General features: G+C 46.3%; 1 protein-coding gene across 4 annotated transcripts in view; it reads right to left on the reverse strand.

Moving 5' to 3' along the window:
• Positions 1-27,218, reverse strand: part of KAT14 (lysine acetyltransferase 14) — a 395,910-nt gene that overhangs the window by 84,483 nt on the left and 284,209 nt on the right. For all 4 annotated transcript variants that reach the window (XM_069234742.1, XM_069234740.1, XM_069234741.1 and 1 more), the window contains one exon: positions 16,720-16,895. In XM_069234742.1, coding sequence (XP_069090843.1) covers positions 16,720-16,895 — 176 coding nt within the window. The remainder of the gene's footprint in view (positions 1-16,719; positions 16,896-27,218) is intronic.

Below are 27,218 nucleotides of genomic sequence, written 5' to 3' on the forward strand. Positions count from 1 at the left end.
ACTGGGTTAAACTCTTATACAATAAGCCTGTGGTGCACAGTAAAACCGGGAATACTATTTCTGACCCCTAGAATTACAAGAGAGTGAACAATCAGTAATGCGAGCTGTCCCTTCTGCATAAATACATGCCTTCCACATGTTTACTTGAAATATTCGGGCTTGCTCAGACAACCTCTTGTAGTGCCATTATATTATGACTTTTTAGTGTATTTCAAGGATCTGATGAAAGTCGTACGAATTACACTAGAAACCATTAGAAACTTTAGGGCCAGTGTCCGGTCCCGGCATCAACTGGGACAAATTCTATCTGTTTTGCTGAAGGCAATACGATGGGTTGAAGAAGAAGAATTATCTCAATTGGAAATAACGTGGGAACCCATTATCTATTTGTACGTTAGTGCTGCACACAATAGAGATATGACATTTTAATTCAAAGCGCTGCTTTGGATTGTATTATATAAAATGGTGCTGCCTTCCAATATCTCCATGGATGGACTTCCTGAAAAGAGAACACTCACTTCTGCTCCTTCTGGAAAAGATAGACAAAGGTACAATTTAAAGTAATTGCCAAGCTATATCATGCACTGGAAGATTAGGTTTGCCAGATATACTTCTTCACAAGGCAGTCATTGAACTACAATGTGCAGCACAGTGGTGGTGGGAAGTGGACAACTTGGAATTGAACCTATTGGCGGGGGTGAAGTTACCACAGAAACTAAGGTGGTCATTAAGACAATGACAGTGACTGTTAAAGTGGCGCTAATACTGCCAAATTATGACCATGGTGGTGATAATTCTCATAGACAGCCAGTGTACCACACCAACCGCCAGGGTGTTAACACCACTGACCACGGCGGCAGCCATCAACAGCCAGGCGGAAGACAAGGTACTGCCCACCATATTATGACATAGCAAACCGCCACGATTTCTGGGGCGGTATCAGCACCATCAAAAGCCTGGCAGAAACAGAACACAGAAGGGTAAAAACTCACCATCAGAGACAGAGAAGGTCAACGCCGCCATGGAACCGGAACTTCTCAATGCTCTTCTACGCCATACTCCACCTGGAACACCAACGAAGACGACGATTGTGAGTACAGCCGCCTAGAACACAAGGGAGGGAGGGAGGAAAAGGAGAGTGACAAACATGCACAAGACACTCCATTCACACACACACACCACACATACAAGCAGCTGCAGAGGAAAACCAATGTCACAGGACCCACGTCATATTGTAAGGACAACATATAGGTATAACTGATATTGTAATCTGATGCCAACAGCCACCATATTGTCCATGTGATAAAATAAATTGGAGTGAATGTTCAGAAATGGCCAATGGCCAGTCCAAAGTACAAAATGCCCACATGGTCACAGGGCACACTCCAAGCCGCAACTTGTTCCCTGACAATACCCACACTACACTGTGCAGGGGCATCATGTTGGAAATGGGCAGGCACCTCAGGGGGAAGGGTGGTGGGGGGTACCTCAGCTAAAGTGGGAAACGTGCCCATTGGTTCTGGAGGGGGCTCCATGCCCATTTTCCTTTGCTGGGGAGTACAAGGTCACAGCCTCTGAGGTGGAGAACCTGCCCACTGGTTCTGGAGAGGGGTCTTTGTACAACAGTCCTTGGAGGGTGGGCTACATGCCCTCTGCTGGAGGTGAGGGCTGCTGTTTCCCAGCTGGAGGTAAGGGCTGCTGTGTCCCAAATGGAGGCGAGGGCTCCTTGCCCACTGCTGTTGGAGGTGTAACCCTGCCAGCCTCAGGATACAGGGAATACATGGATGGCTGTTGTGGAGGTGTCTGCAAGTGAGGTGTGTGTGCTGCTTGGTGTGGTGATGGTGGCGGTGGCTGTTGATAGCAGTGCATGTAAGTGTGAGTGCAAGTGTGACTGTGAGGGAGGAGGTGGAGGAGGAGGAGGAGGAGACAGTGGATGTTGTTGTGTGTGCAACTGTCTGTTGTTTCTCTGAGTGCTTCAGCCTGAAGTGTGCTGCCTGTGTTTGTCTGTGCCACTCTTGTGTGATGTTTTGTGTGCATGCTTGTCTGTATGTGTGCATGGGATGGGTTGTGGTAGAGGAGACAGGGACTGTGAAGTGGTAGTTGGAAGGGGACAGTAGGAACAGGGACAATGGCTGCCATCAGAGAGGAGGCCAGAGCCTGAAACAATCTCAGTCGGGCCACCAATCCACAGTGGATGCCCTCCAGGAATGCACAGCATTGCTGCATCTGGGATGCCAGCCCATGAATGGCATTCACAATGGTTGACTGCCCTACAGAGATGGATCTCAGGAGGGCAATAGCCTACTCACTTCGGGGCAGCAGGGCTGACTGGGGCAGGGCCTGAGGTGCCTGGGGCAAAGGAGATGCCCACCCTCCTGGGTGAGCAGGCAGGGGCAACTCGGTGAGGGGCTATTGGGAGGGCGGTGCTGGTATGGGGTGGCCGCTGTACCTGTAGCAGGGGTGGTCCCAGAGGTGTCCGCCACCACCAGGGAGCTTCCTTCGGAGGAGGAATCCGAGTCAGTGTTGTCACCTCCTGGCTCCCCTCTCCCGCCGTCCCACTGGTTTCCTCAGCGTCGGTGGACTCTGCCTCCTGGATCTTGTGGGATGCAGCTGGTTCTGTTGTCGGTGCCCCTGCTCCTCCACCAGACGATGTTAATGCACACATGGACAGGATGACAGAAGAAAAAAGGGAGAGAGGAGAGAGAAAGGGAGCACTGGGTAAATTACAGCATCAACACCACAGATGGCATACACAATACCGTCACACACAGGGATCAGGATTGAGCACCATGCATTGCACTGGCATATCATTGGCTAGGTACCACAGCAAGATGAGAACCAAACACCGCCAACTGCACCCCTCCTGGGACCCACCAAGCCCTGTCTGACATGGAACGCAACCTAGCTAGGTCACAAGATTTTGCAAAACACCCATTACACTTGAGCTGGATCACGCTGCAATGTCTGACCTGGCATTAGGGGCATTCACTAACTGACACCCACCACCAGGATCCCATGCTACCTACCAATTAAAGGTGTAACGCCCACTGTACTCACTCACTTGTGGCTGCTGTGATGCCCTCAAGCGCCCATCAAGCTCTGGGTAGGCCACCACCAGTATGCAGGCCATCAGGGTTCAGGTTTCGACGGACACCCCGCCCTCGTTGGGAGGCCATCCCCAGCTGGGCCTCCGTGGTCTTCAAGGCCCAGTGTCTCAGGTCCTCTCACCTTTTCCAACAGTGGATGCTCCACCTGCTGTAGACCTCCATGGTCGACACGTCCTTGGCGATGGCATGCCACAATCCCTTCTTCTGATGGGCGCTGACCAGCAGAGGTAATACAGACAGGAGGACACCATTACACATACAATCCAGCCTGTCACACATGGCCCACAAATCCCATCTCCACTGGCACACACATCACCCAGCGCCCACCATGTACACTATCACCAGACAGACCCCCCCCCCCCCCAAATGACAAAATGCTTGCACACACATCTCCATGCAACCTTGTAACAGGCATCGTGCCCATGGTGTACTCACTTGTTGGTCTGGAGGCCCACACATCTATCCATCCTGGGGTAGGACCCCATCCACCTAGCGCTCCAGCTCCTCCGAAGTGATGGCAGGGGCCCTGTCCCCGGTCACACGGACCATGTCAGGATCCAGACACAGGTCACAGCAGCACACACAGTGTAGGTGTTGTCCTGTGGAAAGTCAGGAATCAAGTGAGGTCATAGATAGAAAATGGTGGTCACGTCGGTGGCAGTGTACACTGTCACCGCCGCCGGTGAACCCCAATGTCCACTGTACTCCATAGAGCCCCATATTAGCCAATGATGAATAGCATGTGCGGGGCAAGCCCACCTTCCGCCATGACATCCAACGTCGGCGGAGTTACCTCACTTCCACGTGCCCCTACATACAGGACAGGCCGTCACCATTTTATGGTGGTGGACAACATTCAGATAATCGAGATCTAGTGAGAACATGACAGCCTGCTAGGCAGCGGGCCGACCGCACTGGGCCCAGTGAGGACTCTGCGTTGGGCCGCATACTAAGCGGCGCAAAGTGGATTACCCAACAGCTGGTAGAAGGTAGCTAGCAGCAACACTCTTGTGGGCCTAACAAGCCTTAAAATAATAAAAAAATACTGATCGCTTATCTCTGCGCGGGATGCGGTGGGCAAAGGCGGTCGCAGTGGCAGAGCTCCAGAGGAGAGGGGGCCGGGGTGCACCGCGCCCAGCCCCTGGGCTAGGGTAGCTGTGGAAATTCAGCACAGCAGGGAGGAAGCCTCGAGGAGGCCCTTCTGGGGTGGTAGGAGTGGCAGAAGCAGCAGAGACAGCACATGTAGCAGAAGATCTCATGAAAAAGATGAAGTGGTGAGACTGATGTTACAGAAGCAAGGTAACGCAATTCCCCCTGCTTTTTCTACTGTGCAACCTGGGACCCTATGTATCGGAAGAGTTTTTACTCACTCAATGTGCAAATGTTCTGCCTGGCTGACCAGTACATCTCCCACGTCACTGCCAAATATCCTGGGTCAGTGCATGACGCCTTCGCCCGTCAATGCTATCGGGATCCTCTCGGCAGAGTCCGGGCTGGGCTCCGTGTCTCCCCGCTCAGCGCGTCATCGGTTTGCCCCGGGCCAGGTGAGCAGTGCGCTGCGCTCACTCCGCAAGGGGGCATCGGCCTCAGCCGCTTGCCGCCGTCCCCGGCAAGTCAGCGCCGCATCAGGTGTCTCCGGCGCGCTCTGTGGCATGGTTCCGCCCCACGCAGGCAGCGCATTTGCACTTTAGTCCCTGGCATCCTCGCCCAGGCCAGGCCGCCAGCTCCCGGGGTCCCCAGCGCGCTCAGGACCCACTCACCCACTCAGCAGCGTCCAGCGCGGGCTCCGTGGCTCTCCCTCTTGCCACCTCAGGCTCCCCCGCGGTGCAACAGTGGGTTGCCCCGGGGTCAGGCTTCGGACTCGCAGATAAATTGCAGGCCCCTCCGGCACGAGAAAATCAAGCGTGCGCCATCTTTGGTTGCCCCGCCACGCCCCCGTGCAACCTTCTATGTTCATGGGAAAGAATAGGTCCTATATCTTTAATTATTATTATTATTTTTTTTATTTTCACAAAACCGGGGATCCGAACCACGGATTCATTCCGATCACGTGATCGGAATAAAAACCATAGAACTTCGACCTTCTACGTTTGGCGGAACCGCAAATGGCACTGCAGATATAAAATTAATTTTAAAAATATATATAATAATATTACTCTACCACTTTTTTTGTAAACAAAGTTTATTGCAATTTCGATCAACCAATGAGTAGGTAAACATAGTATAAGAGAATATACAGTGATCTACATAGACTCTGAGATCAAGAGCTTTTTCAATCTACACATCTCTGCACTAACAGCAATCTGATGTTGCAACAACTACCCTACCCCCCCCATCCCTCAACCTCCCCAACAGTGCCCCACCCCCCAGTGATGGTACTGGTAGCTTATCTGGACAGTTGTATTGTATGTAGGTGTGCTATGAAGGAGTCAACCCTCCGCTCACAGTGTGAGAGTGTTTACCCCGTCTAGTCCAACCGTAGGATCCTGCCCCGGGGTCATCTGTACTGGCACCAATGGATTGGGACTATTGGTAACTTCTCAAAACATCCAAACATCATTCAATCAGGGGACTGGACCTAATCGGCATTCCTCCTTAAAGGAGTCTAATATCGCGTCCCAACCTTGCGCCACCTCCAGGGGCCGCCAACCCCTTCTGGCCTCGCTATGTAAAACAGCGCTCTCACACCCAGCCCACCTAGTTAATTCTCTGGTCCATAGGGACAGTCTCGGCCCAACTGGATTCTTCCAGGACATCGCTATTTCCCTCTTGGCCAGTACGTAGGCCAAGTCCCGGAACCTGTTGGTTATTTTGTACTTAGCCGTGCGTGGAAACCAGCCAAGCAGACAATGCCCTATTGTGCAAGGGATTTCTCTTCCTATCGCTCCAGCCACCAGACGGCTCACCTCCGCCCAATACACCTCCGCCGTAGGGCAGCTCCAGAACATATGCCTAAATTCTGCCTTCTCTAGTCCGCACCTCGGGCAATTTACTCCTTCCACTTCAAAGTACCTGCTGATCCGCTCAGGGGTGAGATATGCCCTATGAAGTACATAAAAATTAATCAGCTTAAATCTGGCATTGCGAGTCATTTTGGGGAAGCCCCCCAGAATACGCTCCCAGTCCACATCGGATATAGTTGTGCCCAGGTCTACTTTCCATGACGATTTGAGTTGAGTCAAAGGTATGTTCCTATCCGCTTGAACCCTGCTGTAGAGATTAGAAACTGCCTTAAAGGTGCCAGAAGAAGTCGCCAAATATGTACAGGTTGTTTGTGTAGTGAGCTCTCCTGTCCGTGTCAGCCAGTGTTTCCTGATACTAGCCACTACTGAGCCATACAATAAGAAGTGTCCTCCCTGTAGACCGAATTGTGTCCGAAGGACTTCAAACGGCATCAGTGTCCCCTCCTTAAATAGTGCTCCTACCGTCTGTATCCCGGACTCCACCCAGGACTGGAGTCCTCCCCAGTCACCCCGATGGGGCAAAGCTCTTAGGGACAAGAAGGATAGGTCAGGGGAGTAAGGGGCCTTTACTTTAAGTTTACGCAAAAAGCTCCTCCAACAGCGTGCAAGGACTTTAAATTCAAGGGAATCATGCGTCCCAGTACCCGGACACCCCAACAACAGTTCGTATAATCTAGTCTCTGGGGGAGTAAATGCCTTTACCCCCAACCCTGTTGCTGCTCTGTTGGCTATCCATTGCGCCAACCACTGGAATTGCGCTGCCAAGTAGTAAGCCTCAAAGTCCGAGACTGCTAGGCCTCCGTCTGTGGACCGCCTCTGAAGTTTGGCCAGAGCCACTCGCTTCCGTCCACCCCCCCAGATAAAGGCTATGACCATGGATTCTAGTTCTGCAAATATGGCCTTAGGAATCCATACTGGCAGGACCGTGAAGTGATACAGAAGGCGAGGCAACACCACCATTTTAAGGATGGCTACCCTCCCCGCTACAGATAGAGGTAAGGTTTGCCAGAAAGCCATGTTGGAACGGAGGGAACGCAATGAGCCTCCAATATTGCTGTCTATTATATCCTGTGGGTCATGGAAAATCTTGACCCCCAAGTATGAGAGGCATCTTGGAACCCACTGGACATTTCCCAACTCTAATGGTGGGGCTACAGTAGCGTTCAAAGGAAACAGGCCGGTCTTGCCCCAATTCACCCGAAGACCAGAAAGCTCACCAAACTGCGAAAGTAACTGCTGGGTCCGGGGAAGGTCTCTGTGTACATCGTCTAAGAAGATCAACAGATCATCCGCATACAACACTATTTGATGTCTCTTGCCCCCTGCCACTATGCCGGGACCCCCCCCACCACCGCGTGCTGCGGCCGCTAATGGCTCCATAGCCAGTGCAAATAGCAGCGGCGATAGGGGACACCCCTGTCTGGTACCCCGCTCAACGACATAAGGTCTGGATATTATCCGTCCTGTCCGTACCCTAGCAGTGGGCTCAGTATACAACAATCTGACCCAGGCAATGTATTCAGGTCCGAAACAAAGGCGGGACATCACTGTATAAAGGAAGGCCCACTCCAAGCTATCAAAGGCCTTTTCTATATCGACTGCGAGCACTCCAGGGGCTGGGCTAGACGATTTTCGATCGTTCATGACCGCTATAAATCTGCGTATGTTATCCGCTGTGTTGCGCCCCGGGATGAACCCTGCCTGGTCAGTATGTATTAGTGTTGCCATGTGGGGGAGAAGCCTAGAGGCCAGAACCTTGCTGAGGATCTTGTAATCCAGGTTCAGCATGGATAAAGGTCTGTATGCCCCAGCTTCCGTAGGATTTTTCCCAGGTTTAAGCAAGGGCACTATTACCGCCTCCCTCGCTGTTGCCGGTAAAATTCCTCGGTCTCTGGCGGATTGATATAGAATCTCAAGCCTAGGAGCTAACAAATCTATATACGTGGCATAGAATTCGATAGGGAGACCATCTGTCCCCGGAGTCTTTCCCCTCGATAGTTCTCTAATGGCCCTCCGAATCTCTGGTTGTGTAATGGCTCCCTCAAGTTGTGTCGCAACATCTGGTGGTAGTGTCTGCAACTGCAGACTAGATACATAACTATCGGTGGAGTTACCGACAGGACGAAGAGTGCTTTTATATAATCGTTCGTAAAAGGACATGAGGTGAGAGTTAATTTGCTCCTGCCCGTGAAGGGGATTTCCACCCTCCGATATCATTTCCAGGATAGGGGATGTCTTATGCGTTTGCGATATTACCCAAGCTAACATCCGACCCGCTTTGTCTCTCTCCCCGTGTGCTCGTGTAATATAGTTTTGGTAGTCAAAGCATCGAAGACGCTCCACACAGTCAGCGACCGTTGCTCTAAGCTCTAAGATAGTAGGTTGAAGGAGCGGACTTTCAGGCCTTTTTTTCTCCATCTCTCGCAGCTCACTCTCCGCTTGTTCAGTGTCCCTAAGTAGAGTCCTTCGGACCCCTACCGCTCCCGCAATACAGCGCCCACGCACCACCACTTTAAAAGCGTCCCATTCAATCAAGGGGTTATTGGTCGAAGCCTCGTTATCTACAAAGTAGTGGGTAATATGCTGTCTTAGCTCCTCCCGAAAGGGTGCGTCTTCTAGGGACTCAGTCTTCAGCCGCCAGGTGGGGATGCGAGAGGGGGGCGAACCCCAGCGTGACTCTAGTAATAGAGGGTTATGATCAGAGATTGTGCGGGTCAGGTATTCAACATTATGCACCTGAGGGAAAATGTCTGGGGAGCAGAAAAACACATCCAAGCGGACATGGAGCTCATGCCGGGGGGAGAAGAAGGAATAGTCTCTGGTCTCTGGGTGTACCCGTCTCCAGACATCCACCAGCCCCCAACTCGCCTGCCAGGAGGAGAATAGCCCTGCTACTCTCATCAGAGGGGAATCATGTAACGGAGGGTGGGAGCGATCCCTGGAGGGATCGGCCACACAATTAAAGTCGCCCCCCATCACTAGGGGGAACTGCAAATAGGTGGCTAGGAGGCCCGATAAGCGTGTAAAGAACTCACCCTGGTCCCAGTTCGGGGCATAGACATTGATCAACGCTAGATCTCTTCCCTCCAATCGACCCGGATTGCTACAAAACGTCCCTCTGGGTCTATGAGCGTGTCTAATAACTGGAATGGAACCCCGGCTCTGATCCATATCAAGGCACCCCTGGCGAATGCGGAATAAGAGGTATAGTATGCCTGGCCCCTCCACCTTTTCTGTAGTGCTAGCCCTTCAGCCTGGGTTAAATGTGTTTCTTGGAGCAACGCAATCTGAATCCCCCTCCGCTGTAAATGTGAGAATACCTTATATCTCTTAGACATTGTGTGCATGCCCCGTACATTCCATGAGAGAAATTTATAAGTGCCTAACGACGCCATAACTGTGTTTCAATCCCCATCTGTGACATACCCCATGCAGGGCTAGCATATACCACGAAGATCCCTACTCTCACATTATATAACATCAGCAGACCAGTGTTAAACATCCACCACTCATCACTCCCCCTAAACAAGCCCCAACAATTAACATCCCAACTCCCCTTCCCCGGGACAAAAGTTTGAACTACTCTCATCCAAACTTCGCGAAATGTCAACTAGATTATCGAAAGTGGGGTAACTCCTAGATCACAAAAGAAGTGGGCCATCGCCCTAATCCCCACTACCGGATTGCAAGATATAGTAGTACTTGTGGACCCCGGTCTCATCCATCTGGCGGGTATGACCGCCATAGTGACAGCTAGTACGCCCTCCTCACCGGCCACCACGGTGCCTGCCAGGGGAGGCTCTCATTACCAGGACAACTGGCTCAAGTGTAGTTCGATGGGAGGACTCTCATATGATACAGTCAGAAGTGCCCGGTGTTATGGCCGGGCCCGATCTGTCGGATACTTGGGAAGTCTCGGATTCATGGTCCGAATCAGATGGTTCACAGTCCGCAGCAGTCTGTACTTGGGATCCGCGATCAGAGCCGCTCAAAGAAGCTGCTGCCTCCATGGCTTTTCGTCTCTCAGTTTGCATCTCCACAGGTGAGGGACTATTTACTATACGGGCCGTGTTGCGTTTAGCCCCTCTCCTCCGTCCATGCTCAGGGCCCTGTGCCGGAGGACCATTCCCCTCATGTGGAAGCAGATCAATCCATTGCCATACCTCCTCCGCCGTAGTGAAAAACTGTGTACTGTCTTTGGTCACTACCCTAAGCTTCGCCGGGAACAGCATGCCATATTGTAGACCCAATTGACGCAGTTTCTGTTTTGCAGCTCTGAAGGTGGCCCGTTGTTTCTGTACTTCCCGGGAGAAGTCTGGGAAGATACGAACCGTGTGGTTGTCCATTGTGCGGTCCCCTTTGGCCCTGCTTTGATGCAACAGGTAATCCCTATCCCGGTAATGAAGAAGCCTGGCTATTATAGGTCGCGGGGGGGCTCCCGGAGGGGGAGGACGCGACGGAACTCTATGTGCCCTCTCGATCGCAAAAAAAGGAGAAAGTCCGTCGCCCGCTAAGTCCTCTCGGAGCCACCGCTCGAGGAACTCCGCCAGGCCAGTTTGTGGAACACTTTCAGGCATACCAATCACCTGTATGTTATTGCGACGCGATCTATTTTCCGCGTCTTCGGCCCTTAATTCCAGGGCCTTGATCCTGGTCTCCAGCTGCTGTGTAGACTTAGTGGCATCTTTGACCTCTGGAAGGAGCTCTTTAAGTTGTCTGTCGGTGGTGGACACCTTTTCGGCCAGGCGGCGGTGATCATCTCGCAGTACTGTGAGATCTGTGGCCAAAGCGTTGATTTTCCCCTCCAGTGCTACACGGGAAGCCGTTATAGCTTGTAGGACATCTTGAAGTGTGGGGTCGTCACGGCCCTCTCCTGAAGCGTCATTCCTGGGTTCAGGCGGGACTGCCTGTGCCTCAGCTGAGGACCCACCTTTTTGTTCTATGTCCCTCCGGCGACCGACTTTACCCATTTTCTGGGGTATGGCTCCAACTCCGTCTGATCGGTGGGCTCTGGAGCCCTACTCTCCCACCACCGCGCTGTATACTGCACTGCCAGAGGGATCGCCGAACTTTTTATTAGAGACTTGCTGTTTCTGGCGCTCGGTACACGTGTAAGAGGATTATCGCCTTCCAGTGCCAGCCGCACTCCGCACTCTAGGCCGCTAAGAACCCCTGAGGTACACCACACGCCAGGTAGATAGGACACTCTCTCTCCTCCCAGTCAAGGTGTGGACCCGTCGAGCCAAAAAGCCTCGCCGTTCGTGGAGGGCGCCTTCAAGCATGCATGACTCCCATCCAGTGTCTGGGGGCCCCCTGCACTCTCCTGTATGTAGCACTGCGCATCTAGGGGGACCCCCGTAGAGGGGGGCCGCATGCACCGTGTCCCAGTGCAGGCCAGGTTCGCCCCATCAAGTCGCCGACTTCGCCCTCCTCGTTCCAGCTCACCTGAGGCGGTCCATGGGGTCAAGCCTCCCAGAAGTACCCCTCGGCGCTGTCGTGTAGACTGCGATCAGACGTCCTCAGAGGGGAGCTGCCAAAGGAGCTCTGGGGGAACCCCGGAATTATCGCCTCTCACCATGATCCACTCGGTCCTTCCCTCGGGTGTCGGTCGCCATGTTGTGTGTGCTCCGCGGTCCTTATCCGAGCACAGACGCCGCGCTGGGCCCCACTGTTCGTCGGCGTGGGACCCCAGAGGGAACCACCAGGGCCCCTTGTACTTCCTGTCTCCCAGAGGGGTGATCGGGAAAGGAACAGGGAATTGCTTTAGTGGCTCTTCTGCCACCGGGGACGCCATTCAGATCGCGGCCGCCATCTTTTTTTTTTTTTTCGCGGCACTCCGTCGGCCGCCAATTCGGCCCCGAAACTCTCTTCTCTCCGGGATCGGGCCCCTCAAAATGAGCCTCAGGACCCCTGCGCATATTCAGCCAGGCAATGGAGCGGTTTGGAGGTCCACTGCCTTTCAGGCTGGACCGGAGTGGGAATCGCTGGCAGGAGCCTCAAGGAGAGGCTTCCTCTGCCATCGGAGTCAGGCCACGCCCCCCTCCAATATTACACTACCACTTGACAAGTATTTAAATACTAAATAAACTATAAAACAGTATCATCACCACCATTTTAAAAGGAATGGGCCTGTTCCTTTTTACTTGCAACAAGGTTAGTGTATTTCATTATGGGAGACAACTTAACAAAAGGATTCTCATTACTTTGTCCCCATACTTCTGGGGTTAATATCTTAGTAAGTATGAGAAAAAGATTTTAATTACCTAAAAAACCAAGGCCCTCATTATGACATCGGCAGTCTTTGGAAAAGACCGCTGATGCCACGGGCGCCAAAATACCGCCAGTGCTGGCAGTATGTTTGGCACCCGATTATGACATTTCCACTGGTCCAGCGAAAAGTCACAACAACATTGAAGCCAGCTCGTAATCGAGCTGGTGGCAATGTTGAGGTGCAGAGGGTGCAGCAGCACCCGACGTGCATTTCACTGCCTGTAATTCAGGCAGTGAAATGCGCGATGGGGCTGTGCCTGGAGGCCCCTCCACTGCCCATGCCAAGTGCAGGGGAAGTGCAGGGGCCCCCAGGGGCACCCTGAGTCCCCCTTACCACCAGCTTTTCCATGGTGGTGTTTACCGCCATGGACAGGCTGGCGGATGGGGACTCATAATCCCCAGGGCAGCACTGCTTGCAGCGCTGCCCTGGTGGATTACGACCGCCAAGCTGTCGACTGTTGGTAGCCTGGCAGTACCAGAGGTATGACTGTGGCGGATATGCCACGGTCATAATACGGCGGTTCACACCGCCAGCCTGTTGGCGGTACTACCGCCGGCGGTCTGGGACTGCCGGGGTCATAATGACCCCTAAATGTTATAAACAAGTTATAATTACTAAATAGATTTAAACCTTATAAATCCAATGAAAATACTTAAGGTTACAGGGATGTTATAGTTAGGAAATAGAATTAAAAAACCTTGGAAATTCACTGGAAAAAATAAAAATAAATTATAGGAACGTTATAGTTAGGTTCTGAATGTACTTGCACAAAACCTTAGAAATTCAGCAGTTATAGTTACCTGAGCTAACTATAACTTGCGCTCCAGAAATGCACTGCTTATGACCTCACATATTATATCACTTATGACATGGTCAGTGACATAACTGATGACACCACTGATGCAGAAGTCTGTGAATAACAATCCAGACCATCTGAACAAGAAGATAAATATTACAATATACAAGTGCCATCACAAATAAGTAAAAGGGTTTCAGGCATCAGTGTGAGTCAATTCAGATGACACAATCGCAAGTGAGGCAACAAAAGGAACGATGGAAGATGTAGTACCAAACTGAGGGAATAGGAGGTCTGAGGCAAACCAAATAAAAAATAAATGAAGGAAATGACTTGTGTGTCTAAGCCAATGGCACAATCACATGGGTGGGGAACAATGAGAAGAGTAGCCCCACATGGTGCGAAGAGGAGGTTTAAAGCCCTTCTAACCAAAAACATTTGAAATGGAGCAAAGGGTGGCACATATATGTTTGAGTTATGGTAAGTGATGCAATCACGTGAAAATTATCCCACCAGGATTTAATAAATCACACCCAACAAAGAAGTAATTATAACCACCACACCTAAGTCATCTAAAAAAACAGAATTAACTCAGGCACACAGTAGGCATGCAAAGAGTACCCGGAGAAGTGGAAAATCAAATATGCATAACAAACACAAGTAAAGGTAGTCTAGAGCCAATTCCAAAGTAGTACGGAGGATCACTGTGTGATGGGACATATATAAAGGATTGAGACCGACAAGCTAAATTAGGAATCAAAACAAAAAAGAACAGATAAATTAATCAGTTATGGAATATGTAAGTGAAAATTAAATTCCATAGGTACATAATGGCAACATGCTTTCTTCATCGATATTAATGTCAGTGACTGATACATTTAAACTGTCAATCCATCTGCATTATAAAGATAACAGAATCCTTTGTAGATTGGTAAATTGTGTAATCTTTGAGACTTGTTCAACCAGTTACCATTTCAGGTCTTGATGCAAATGTCTTGCTTGCTGGTAATATTCACCAAGAGGGGAACCGTGGGTGCCACACCAAATTGTACTCCTGAGTTCCAGTACCTATTTTGTATTCATACCAATACAGATTTGGTACATGAGCACCATGTAGCATAAATCACGTTTTGAGAATTACAGCTCTTTTTGCCTTACTCTTCTGTGTGCTTATTTGTTTGGACTTTGACCAAAATTATTTTGCTTGTGCTTACCTATTAGTATTCCTTTCCCCTCAAGTGAACCAGTTATTTGTTACATTAGATTTACCCTAGTTATTACGGTTATAGGGTTCACCCATTTAATTTTTGCAGCACCCAATAAAAGAAAGAACAAGCTAAAAAGGGATCAAGAAAACTGAAGGAGACACAAAAATATATTCTACTTTATCTTAGATTAACTGCAGAAAGTAAGGCAAAACACTTTACTTTCTTGCTAAAACATCTATGAGCATCGGCCAATAATGAGATTTTCAGATATGGGACTTCAAACTGAGTGATAAAGGCACAACAACCCTTAAAGAGTTCTCCAAATGGCTCCATACAGCCATATACAGATACAATGCTGAGCCATTTGATTCTTCAAGACATGCAATATGTCAATACTCAAGGACACAATCAAGACACATTAGATTAGACTAGAAAGCACTTCCATAAAATTGTGTGAGAGGACAGATTCAATAACAATGCTGAATGCTTCAGTGTGTCAAAAGCTGATAAGAGAGCGTTGAGGAAAGTGTGAAAATCCCTCCTAACTGTGCATGCAAGGTGTATCATCCACTAAAAGAGTAGTTTATTTCAGCGTTAAAAGCCTGACTGGGGCATGCAGAGAAGGTGTTAGGTGGTCCTGTACAAGTAATGCTGCACAATGGCATACAACTTTCACAGGAGAATGTAGATCATTATTCGGGCAATAGCTGGCCAAAACATTCAGATCAGGAGAAGTGTTGGTCAGTTTTCAGTGAAGCCTTTAGAATTGTTTCATTTTCAAGATTTTTTTAAAAGCGTGAACAAGACCTAAGTTTATCAGAGTGAGAAAATCTCCTTTTCCATTACAACACTAATAACAGTTTGAAAATAAGATCAATTGAAGAAGAACAAGATACTATCTGAACACTGCCCTAAGCAAGCAAGACATGCTCATGTAACTCTAGCGTTTTGTGTATAGTGCATATCTTCCCTGGCCGAACTTTTCTGGGTCTCCAGTTACAAACGGGTCAGGTCTGATCCTGACTGTAGGACCTATGAAATGAACCTGTTAAAAAAGATAATTTGGGCTTCTTTATTCAAGGCAGAGAATGAAGGGTTTGTATGCGTTTCTTGAGGTAGCAAGTTCTAAACTTTTGTGGGCGATGGTGCAATCGTAGGTCTTTTTTCTGAATCTTGGCGGTTTCAGCAGGAAGATGCTGACACTCCTAAGAGAGTGTCCTCCTCTTGATGTCTTGAGGTTCTATGTCAGATATGAGGGTATCTTCAGGTGGTGAGCTTTGTGTGTCAAGAACGCAATCTTCAAATGGATCTTGGCTTCGAAAGGGAGTCAGTGAAGAGAGAGGAAGTGATATGGGTGTAATGCCCCACTCCAGTAATCAGTCTTGCTGCCGCATTGAGGGTTGCCTTAAGGAGAGCTTTTGGATGCCTGCTAAGGTAGCGCTCTAGTATTCTAGTTTGGAGATGACTAGGGATTCTGCTGCTCTCTTTAAATCCGGAAGTGGTATATGGTTCCTCAGGAGGTTCATTTGGATAAAAGCTTCTCTTGTGGATGCGACTGATGTGTGCTTTCATATTAATTTTTTTTTTTACAGCATTATCCTTAGGAACTTTGCTGACTCGATCATAGCATGTTGAAGAATTCATAATTTAGGCCAAAGATCAGGAATCTTGCATGAAATCAATTTATTAGGAAGAACATGAAGCATCGAAATATGTGCATTTCTGAGCTGCTAGTACCACCCTAGCAGCAAAATTAATATTTTCAAATTATAAATACACTAGGACATTGTGAGGCTTACATCAAGTAAACAACAGTGTGAGTGCACTTCAAAGTATGTTGCTTAGTCCACAAAGCATTCATGACAAAAATCCACCATATTTAGCCTTTCCTCATCACCATCAGGCAGTTCAAGAGGGGAGGTTCAGAAGTTCAGGTCAGTTACTGTACATAAACAATCCTACTGTAGAGCAGACATTCTCCTGGAACTCTCTTCAATTCTACTTAACCCACTATTGACCTTCAAGAAAAAACTCAATGCCCATCTGCTTAAACAATTCCTGAAAAAGGTAGCCAAACCTAATCATTGGTCTACTCTTGACCATTATCGTAGCGAATAATTTATTCTGTTCTACTCCGTTTCACGTCACCCCATATCGATGCATCGTTAGATTTTCTTACTTTTTTCAACATAAATTAATAATAAAATAAATATTTTTTGACAAATGGGCATAGGAGATGGCGCTAGACACTGCTTTTCTCCTGAATTTACAATAATAAGCTACATTATCTGCTAGAAGCAATCAATATAAAACAACTGGAGGCATTCAAAAACTTTATTGAATGCAATGTTTTAATAAAATGACCTACCCCTACCTGGCCAGAAGAATTCCTGACACATGGAATTGATTGTAGGAACGTGGTTCGGGCGTACGTAACAGTAATCAATAGGAGAATCGGGCTCAGGTTTCCAGCTTGTGTCATTTCGGTGAGAATAGGAACGGATCTCTCCCAGAAGCTTCAGCTTTAGAGGTTTTGTTTCATAATCACGCCTTGACAATCAGCATTACATTGGGGGGAAGAAAAAAAAAGTTATTTACTAGTATTCCTAGTTGTGCATCGTAGGTATACTCACTGAAATCATAAACAGATTATTCCCATGCATGTGCGGGGATCCCCAAACACTTTTTCAAATATTGAAAATCAATATTAGTTGTTAGGGACCACTTCAATGTCCATAGAATTAGCCCTGTTTTTTACTGGATCATATAAAGCATCTAATCAATATAATGTTACCACATTGCAGAATCTGACAAGAGGCAACCCTGAGTTAAATTGTAAAAGCTGTTTATCAAGCACATACAGAGGAAAACAATGAAGCATAAAAGGAGACACTCAGGTCAGGAGTATAAAAAGTGCAAGAAAATACACTGTTACATTAAGGAGCCAGCAGCTTCTCTTCCTAGCATGCACTGCACTGGCTGTTTGCCTCACAGCCTCAGTTCTTTTTGATTGACAGAAATGGTTTACAAAGGTAAAAATATAGCCAATGTACTGACAATTGGGGAGGAGGAAGGGTTGTTTATAACTTATGGGAGGATAACTATGATGTAGAACTAGGAATACATGTCAGCAATTTTTCTATCTGCATCGAAGGATCCTCACTGATAGTCATAAATATAGAATAGAAGCCTATAGCTAACTCGAGGCAGTCAATACAAAACTATAAATAATAAAAAAACGTTAAGGCATAGACTAAGCAGGTGTGTGGCAAATGAGAATTACTCTATCTATACTGATTGTTTAAAGTTGCCTGAACTAAAACAATCAGCTCCTAAATCATCATCAAAACTGACTGGCTTTGTGGATTTCTTTACTTCCATCGAAAGAGAAGTTAAGAACTCTCTGAACATCCAATGAAGGGCCCTTTCTGCTTGTGAAAAAAGTTTACTGAAAAATACCAGAAGTGGAATTGTTTGATTAATGTTAACATTTGACACAACTTTGGCTAAAACATAGAATGTGTTCTTAATACTACTCAACTGCTGTGAACAATTGTAAATCGTTCTAAAGCATTCTGAGCCTTCAACTCGCTAACTTTTCTTGCTCATGTAATAAATACTAAAAGGGCTACTTTTCAGGTGAGGTGCTGCATTGAGGTCTTATGTATGGGGTCATAGGGAGAAGCCATTAATTTAGATAAAACTGGAATTAACACCCATGGATGAGGAGGCTGTCTATTATAGGAAAGGTATTTTCCAATCCTTCTAAGAATTCTTTAGCAACTGGTATAGTAAAGAAGGATCTTTGATTCAGCCCTTTTCTGTATGCTGTTATGGCAGCTAAATGTACTTTGATTGAGTTGAATTGTAATTTTGATCGTGTCAAAAGAAGCAGATATGGTAAAGGGACATCTTCTTGGCATTTAATTGGATCTTTGTTGTTTTGGAGACACCAGATGATAAATCTTTTCCACTTAAAAGCATAAGACGCCCTAGTGTTTGGAGGTTTAGCTTCTTTGAGAATGGCCATACAGTCTGGAGGAAGATTTAGGTGTCTATATTAAATAATTTCAGAAGCCCTGCCCCTAACTCCAGGAGTGTATGTTTGGTGAAAACAATCTTCCTTTGAATCCTCTTCTAGGGTCTGATGGAGAATGGAAGCAGCTCTGTATACCACCACTGTCTGTGCCACTCTGTCACCATTAAAATAATTAAGACATCTAAAGCATTGAGTCTGCTTAGTACCAATGGGATTGGAGGAAAGACATATAGAACACTTTTCAACCATTCAATAAAAAGGGCATTGCCCAAAGCATTTGGTTGTCTCATTCTTGATGCAAAGTTTGGGCATTTTGTGTTTTCTCTCTTGGCGAATAAGTCTATGTTGAGAAACCACATCTTGGCAAACATTTAATAAAACTACATTGTCCAATTCCCATTAATGGCCGTTTATGAAGTATCTGCTTACTAGACCTGCTTCACAAATTTGGATGCCTGTTAAATAAATTGCTAGAATCAACAGATTCCATTGCCAGTTTGTTTGAGCTTCTAGAGACAGAATACTTGATCTGGTACCCCTTTCTTGTTTGAATAGTACAATGCTGTGTCTTTATCTGTATGAATAAGTATTCTGCTGGTCATCAGAGATGTTGCAAAAGCCTTCAAGGCTAGATGGACCACCTTCAATTCCAGAACATTTATATGGTACAATTGCTTTTTTTGAGACTATTGACCCTGTACTGTGAGATTTAGTAAATGCGCTCCCCATCCCGTCAGGGAAGCATATGTTTATTCTCTGTTTTAGAAGACCCTGGAAAAAAGTAATTCCCTTCAGTAAATTGCACCTATTGCACCACCACATCAGAGACTGTTTGGCTTGAGTGTTGAGAAAACATTTGTCTTTCCAGTTGCCCTCACATTGATACCATTAATCTTCGAGACACTGACGTGCATTCAGAACTAGATAAATACAAGACACCATGAAACCTAGAAGAGCTGTTGAACGGGACATCTGAAGCAGTAGGTGATATTTCCGAAAAATAATATACACTCTCTCCTCTGGAGAATACACTTCTCTTTTTATAGTGTCCAGAGTGGTTGCTAGTTACTCAAGAATTTGTCAAGGTGAAGAGATAGACTTCTTGTGACTGATATGCAAATCCAGCCTTGTCAAGAGTTTGGCCCTTATAGTGAAATCTTACTGCACTTGACTATAAGAGCGTGCCTTTATAAGCCAATCATTTAGATAAGGGAAAATGTAAATCTTCTTTCTCCAGAGGTGAGTTGCAATCACTGCCAGGCATTTGGAGAATGTTCTGATTGCGGACTTTAGACCGAATGGAGGAACTGTGTACTGATAATGGGCTTTTCCCACTACAAATCTTAGGACTTTTCTATGTTTCTTTGCTATAGGTATGTGCAAATATGGGTCTTGTAGATCCACTGAACACATCCAGTTTCCATTCATCAATTGGGGGCACATTTGATGCAGGGCTAGCATCTTAAATTTGAGCTTTTTGACATATTTGTTCCCTGTCTTAGGTCAGCTAAAGGCCTGAATTCCACTTTTCCTGGGTACCAAAAAGTATCTTGAATAGACACCTTTTCCTTTTTTAAAAAGATAAAGGAACCAGTTCTATTGCTGGACTTTGAAGGAAAGACATGAACTCTTTTTTTTATTTTTTATTGCAGCAATTGACGTTTTGGAGTGGATTTTGAAGGTACTGAAGGTGGAAGATGTTTGAACTGGATAGTGCAGCCATTTTGGATAATTTGTAGGACTCATTTGTGGGTGGTTATCAATCTCCACTGGGTTTAAATGATGTGAGACATTACCTCCCACCGCAGTAGGAAACATAACAGGAGGAATGTGATTCTCACTGTTTTGATGATGATCGTGATTTTGAAGAGTATTGGCGATGTGGCTGCTGCTGTTCTCTTGCTCAATTATTCCTATGATGGAACTGTTGGTGTTGCCGACCTGGGGGCTGAGAATAGTTGGATCATTGAAGGGACTGAACCCTCTGCCTGGGCTGAAAGCTATGGTCCCTGTGATAGCGTTGGGAATAATAGAACTTCTCCCTTTTATCTGAACCCACTGCTTTAGGGCTTTATGTCTCTTTCCTCTTGCACTCCATCTCTTCATTCATGTTGGGGCTAAAAAGGACTGGTCCACTGAAAGGAAGATTCATGACTTTCAACTAAGCATCTGGTTTCAGTGAAGTCAGTCTAAGCCAAGACTGCCTGCAAAGAGATATGCCATTACGGAATTGTGTAATGGACCAATCTGCTTAATCTATGGATACGCTGGCAGTCTGTCCCGCTTCTACAAACTACAAACTAAATTGTGTCCCCTTTCTTTAAGAAGATCATCTGCAAACGCAGAAAGAGATCCCCATAGCGTCTGATCATATCTCTCTAATAGGGCAGATGCACTAGAGTCCTTTAAAGTTACAGCTGCAGAGATGCATATTTTTCTTCCTACTGCATCCAGTCTCTTACTTTCCCTTTCAGGAGGGACTGAAGTCCATTAGGGCTGAGGGATGTTTCTTTCTTAAGGTAGAGACTATTAATGAATCTGGTTTTGGATCTTGCCATAGGAAGATAAGATCTTGCTCTGAAGCTATGTATTTTAACGAGAAGTTATGGAGTTGCAGCCTTAATAGTGGCTGGAGTAAGGAACTTTTCTTCTGCAAGTTCTGCAAATACTGGTACCAAAGGTAAGGTCGGTCTTGGTGAAACTCTTGGTTGCAGGGTCTTCACTATCACAAAAACTTTTGGCTCTGGCACCTGAAAATGAATATTTAGTTACTGGCACCTCTGACTAGGACATCTTGAAAAGTAAGAATTTCATCTAAGGGAGACAACCAAAGAGTTGACGGTGCCAGAGAAGTGGGAGTGTATGTAGAATAGGAGTCAGTGGAATAAGATATAGGTGGTGAAAGAAACTGAGAAGGTGATCTTCTTTTCCATCTTCTGTTGGTCTTGATTCTAATTCCTATGGTTGAATTACAGGCCTTGTAGAAGAAATAGGTCTAGGATATAAGTTTAGAGGAGTAGGGTGTTCTTGAACAGAACCAATCTGTGGGATTATTAAAGTTGGGTAGACCAGTTTCCATTTTCTGGTTGATAAGTATTAGAAACTGAAAAAAATAGACATTTCTGACTGTCTTGATGGCGATCTTGTGTCTTGATGGCGATCTTGACATTGACATCAATGAAGCCGATCCCCTAGACATCAATGGATGATGCATCTGTGTTGAGTCTTCTGCTGTCGCCGGTTGTGGTGTTAGAACTGGGACTGATGCTGAAGGTAAACTTAGCGATAACTGAGGTGTCATTGTCGATGGTGCTGTCGTCGCCTCAACATCTCCTGGTGTTCTCGAGAGCGGTTAGAGTGTCCAGAATGCGGGTGACTTTTTCTATATTTCCTCTCTCTAGATCGTCCTCTGTGGGAGTCTTTAGTGAAAGACGTTCTGGATTCAAAAAAAGGAGCCCCTTCTCTGGCCTTTTTTCTCTGTTTTTTTCCTCACTTTTTCAGGATGCAGGTTTTCAAGTTTGTCTCAGGCAAATTACCTAACAGTCTTTTTTGGACTCTCTAAGACATTTTCTGACAAATTTCACACTCTAACAGATTGAGACTTTAATACTCAACAACTCCGAGCACACTTGAATAAATCCACGTTAGGGTCAACACTAAGTCAGTGTACATTTATTTTCTTCTTAAGCAAGTCATCATTGTCCATACAATGCCAACACGTGTTTCGTCATTGCTACATGAGTTGAAGCGGACTTCTTCAGGGCTATAATAAATCCAAAATCATACATCAGTTGGTGGAGGAGTCATTCGGTTTGAAAGAAAATCCCATCACCAAAGATGTAATCATCCCATTTGTGAATCAAACTACACACATGGCAATCTTATGTTAATAGAGAAGAGAATCTCCTTACTCTCTGTCAGACGAGAACCTCATACACCAAGGAAATAGATCACATTCAAACACCCAAGCGTTGTTATAGTTCCATGAATAAAATGGAAAATGCTCATAGCATACCTAGTCAACGCGTCTTATATGCCTTTCACATGTCCGTGCCTCAGTAACAACTATCTCCTAAAATCCAAAATGCAGTTTCCCCTGTATTTGCGTGTGATAACTGTCACAAACGTGAGTATGTTAAAGATCAAAGACGACGGAGTCAGGTCTTACCTCTTATTAATGGGCCACTACTAGAGAAGAGGTAAGTAGCCATTCAAATTATAGTTGTTCCTGTGTAAATCAGTGAAATCAAACAATCACTTTAATGTGCTAGCAGTTGTGTGAAATTCCTCTATAACTTAATCTATTGTATGGCAGCTATCAATAAAGGAGACGTCTAGCAACACTTTAATCAGATCATCTCAAATACTAGTACGAGATATAGTATTCCGTCTTATATATCCTCAAATCTTATATCATGCCACCTTGAGTTATTAGCCAAACAAGTACAGAATCGCACACTGTGGTGTAAATTAGCTACATGCCCACTCATAGTATAACGCATCCCCTGCCCCCCTCAAAACCAATATGTGTGCTCAGAATACAAGTCTGCTCGGCATTAGCAAGCTGACCCAGTAAATTAAGCTAGATCTAAGGTGCACACATGCCAAAAGGGTATGTGAACTTTACATGTACATTTTAAAAATGCATTTTTAAATTTTGCACATGGTTACCACCAGGTTCAACCTGGTGGTAAATAGCGATTCCTAAATGCCCAAATCGCATTTAGGAATGGCTTCATACATGTGCTAAGAAATCGCAAATAAGGAATCCTTATTTGCGATTTTTTATTTAGAGAGTCGCAATTTGCGACTCTCTAAACAGGGTTGCAATTTTAAGGAATCGCTATTTTAGCGATTCCTTAAAATTGCGTTCAGAATGTCTTTCTTACATTCTGAACTGGCTTTTTGCATTCGCAAACGGGCACCGTTTGCGAATGCAAAAAACCTTGATACATCTGGCCTTTAGTGTAAATGTGTGACGAGGATGCACAGAGGTCATAATATTTAGAAAGCAAAAGCAAAAGGAAATAAAGTGCTCATATGTGAATGAGTGCAATGTATGTTTGGGGTGGTAAAATGAGGGAGATGCAGGGAGTGCATTCAGGGGAGAGTGAAAAGAGGGTGGTGAAGAGGAGAGAGGAGGTTGAAAATGTGCAGATGGATGAGATGTGAAGAGAAATAGGGCAAACATATCTAACATTAAAGACAAATAACTGAAGGCCCTACTCCTTCCGCAGGCCTCAACAATATTTAATTCATAGTCTCACAATTTCAGAATTGAAACATTTTCAATGTTAATTATTTATAACTAATCATTGTTGTTACTCATTTATTTACCACAGCTAACAACCATTGACAAAGCCAACTGTACTGACAGGCATTACGTGATGTCAATTGTTGTGTTATATTTCTGGATGCACTAACATCTCATTTTCCATTTTCCCTTTTAGAGAGCCCCCACTTTTTTCATCCCACTTAAAGACCTGTCTGCACATATTTCTGTATGACTGGTTGCAGCCAGCAGTTGTGTGTGCTTCCTGATGCCTGGTTAGAACATATTCTTTCAAAGTTGATGCCGCATGGAGGGCATGGAGGGCAAGACAGTGGGTAAACACACACTTTAAAGGGCCTGAAGTTGTTGCAGTGTACAATTCGCACATTAAAGTAAAGTGTGAACGTATTAATGCAGTAAGATATGGGTTTGATATTTCAAGACTATACATTCCCACTGCTTTATAAACCTTGCTTTCTCACTAAATTTATTTCCTTTCAAATGGACCACTTGTCAATCTTTTTTTCTATTTTTTCTTGGGTGGAGGACCCACCCTGGATCCCACGTTTGTCCACTGAGCTGATCTCGCTACATAAAAGTCGTACCCAGACTATTACGCCCCACCACTTTCAAATGTCACCAGCCGCCACTGGAACTGTACTCATCAAAAGGTACCACCACAGCTAACCTATTTGAAAGTACACAGGGACATAGGAATCAATACTCCTAGAGTTAAAGAAAACAAAGAGCTGGTAATATCTCCAGTTCCCTATACGGGATACTAGTAAATTGGGATAAAGGCAAAGGTTAGATAAACTAACTGTATGACCTGGGAGAGACGGGAGTTAAAAAAAAAAAAAGGGGAAAAACAGGTAGAACTGCTCTTAAGCATACCAGCATAGAACTCTAGTACTCCATGTAGAGTACGATATATACCAGACAGGTATGAGTGAAGCATAAGCTTGTCTTCAGAGTGAAGCAATCAATAGCACCTTACCTCAGGTGTGTTAAAAATGATAACCTCTAAGACAGCAACATAAACCATGAAGCAGAAATCATTACTTGAAAACAAGTAATAAAGATAAGAAAAAAGCCTTACCATCAAGCATGAATTGAAAAGCCATGGAAATTCAGCACCTGGCAAGGAGGAACACCCATCGGCATCTCAATGAAGCAAAACAGTATAAATGAAAATCCCACAGTAATGATGAAAAAGCCAAAGAGTGGAGAGGGAGATGAGGTTAACTGATAGCTCCACCTCTACTATCCCGAAAACATCTCAAGGCCGAGTCAGCCTGTGCACCAAACAAATGGGCACCATCAAATGGCATGTCCAGTAATGTAGATTGTATTGGCAGAAGGAACCCTGAGGAACATAACCAGGCACAGCGACGGAGAGCAACAGAGGAAGCGATAGCTCAACCCACAGGGTCAGTGGAATCCATGCCACAGAGAATGATAAATTTAACAGCATCCCGCCGGTCTTGAATTATAGGAGTAACAATACTCCTGACCTCGTCTGGAGAAGAGGGCAAGCTGTTCGCTAAAGAGTCCCATAAGGAATGAGAGAAACGTCCAAGAACAGAAGACGTGTTCACAGAACTTGTGGAGGAAAAAATATGCCTGCCACAGACATCTAGGGATCTAGACTATCAGGAGGAGCATGGGAAAGGGACTCCATATGAGGAAAATGTAATGCAGCCTGCACCACAAAACTGGAAGGAGGATGTCTGATCAAACAAGGTAGGTCACCAGGGGCAGGACGGTGCCTGTGGGACATATCCGGTCAACCGGAGACCCAGAAGCAGACTTAGCCCAAGCACCCAATAAGACATCATGTAATGCCTCGCTATAAGGAAGTATTGGCTCAACCCCGGTCTGGCTATGGTGGAGTACATCAATTAAAGGATCACAAGCCAGCTCCATTTAGAGAAAGGTGAGACCCAACACCTCCGCAATTCTCTTTAGCATATCCGCAACAGAGGAACTTGTTTCTATAGCAAGTCCAGGAGGGGACAGAAGGCCCGTAGCCGGAGAACAATCCCAGCCACTAGCAGTAGACGTATGAGATAACCAGCTGTCCTCTCTAGGAAGCCTTAACTCCAAAACCACCATACCGTGCAGCAGGAGCGACAGTAATGGAGTCTTGCGGAGGAAGGACTGGATGCTGTTCCCGAAGTGGACCGGTGTCAAAAAGGCAAAGCCGCAACATCGTCATCGTTGTCAGAGAGGGAGGAATCGACTTCGATCGGCACCGCCACAAACTCACGGGAGTGGGCTGACTGTATGTCAGGGCCGAGGGGCTGTGCACTGACATCACAGTAGGCACGTCAGAGGGTGCTGCAGGTTTAACTGAAGTCGAGGGTGAACCCGCCGACGTGGCCACAGTGCAGGCACCGTGCACCTCCTTGGTGCCAACAGGCGCTCCAGAAGAAGGCAGAAGACCAAAGATGACATGTAGGGAAGAATAATATGCATGCATCTGGTCTAGAGTTGCCCCATCTCCTTGAAAGGGAGGACAGTGCAGGGCAGATCTTGTCTCCACAGCTGAGGAATGACAGGAGGTTGAGTGCAGTGAGGTCGGTAAATGCGGCTGCCTCAACCATCTATGCAACTTACCTGTGGATGTGGAAGGAGATCGGCATCCACAAGAGCGTCTTCTAGAACGGCTCCGGGACTGGACGTCAGCGGGAGAGGGAGATTTCCTGTGACAGGAAGACCTAGACTACAGTTGTGCCGCCACAAGCTTCATCCTACGCTCACGAAAAGCCTTCGGCAGAAGTTGCTCACCACATGCACACCAAATGGGGATCCGTAGCCAACATCTGCCGTGCACAGGATCCACAGGGTTTAAATCCTGATGACATAGCAAACTGTTTCTGAAGATGACAAAAACATCGAAGGAGGCCGAAATGGCCAACATAACCAGCATGCATGGAAAAATAGGAACTGGCGTCAGCGGGGGAGTTATAAAGACCCCGTTGATGTCACATCTGGTCGATGACGTCATTACGGAGTCACATGATGCCCTCGGCCACTGCCACTGATTTACGCAGGAACAACTATAATTTGAATGGCTACTTACCTCTCTAGTAGTGGCTAATTAAAAAGAGGTAAGACCTGATTCCGTCTTCTTTGATCTTTAACATACTCCCGCTAATACACAGGAAACTGCATTTTGGATTGTAGGGGATAGTTGTTACTGAGGCACAGACATGTGAAAGGTATATAAGACAAAGCGACTAGGTATGCTATGAGCATTTTCCATTTTATTCATGGGACTATAACACACTTTAGGTGTTTGAGCATGATCTATTTCCTTGGGGTATGAGGTTCTAGTCAGACACCTAACCAAAGAGAGTAAGGAGATTCCCTTCTTCTCTATAAATATATGATTGGCACGTGTGTTTTGATGTACAAATGGCATGACTATTTTCTTTCGAACCGATTGACTTCGCTACTAACTAATGTATGATTCTGTATTTATTATACCCCTGAAGAAGTCAGCTACAACTCATGTAATGTTGACAAAACACATGTTGGCACTGTATGGTCAATGATG

This window comes from Pleurodeles waltl, chromosome 5 (genome assembly GCF_031143425.1).
Source record: "Pleurodeles waltl isolate 20211129_DDA chromosome 5, aPleWal1.hap1.20221129, whole genome shotgun sequence".
Lineage (NCBI taxonomy): Eukaryota > Metazoa > Chordata > Amphibia > Caudata > Salamandridae > Pleurodeles > Pleurodeles waltl.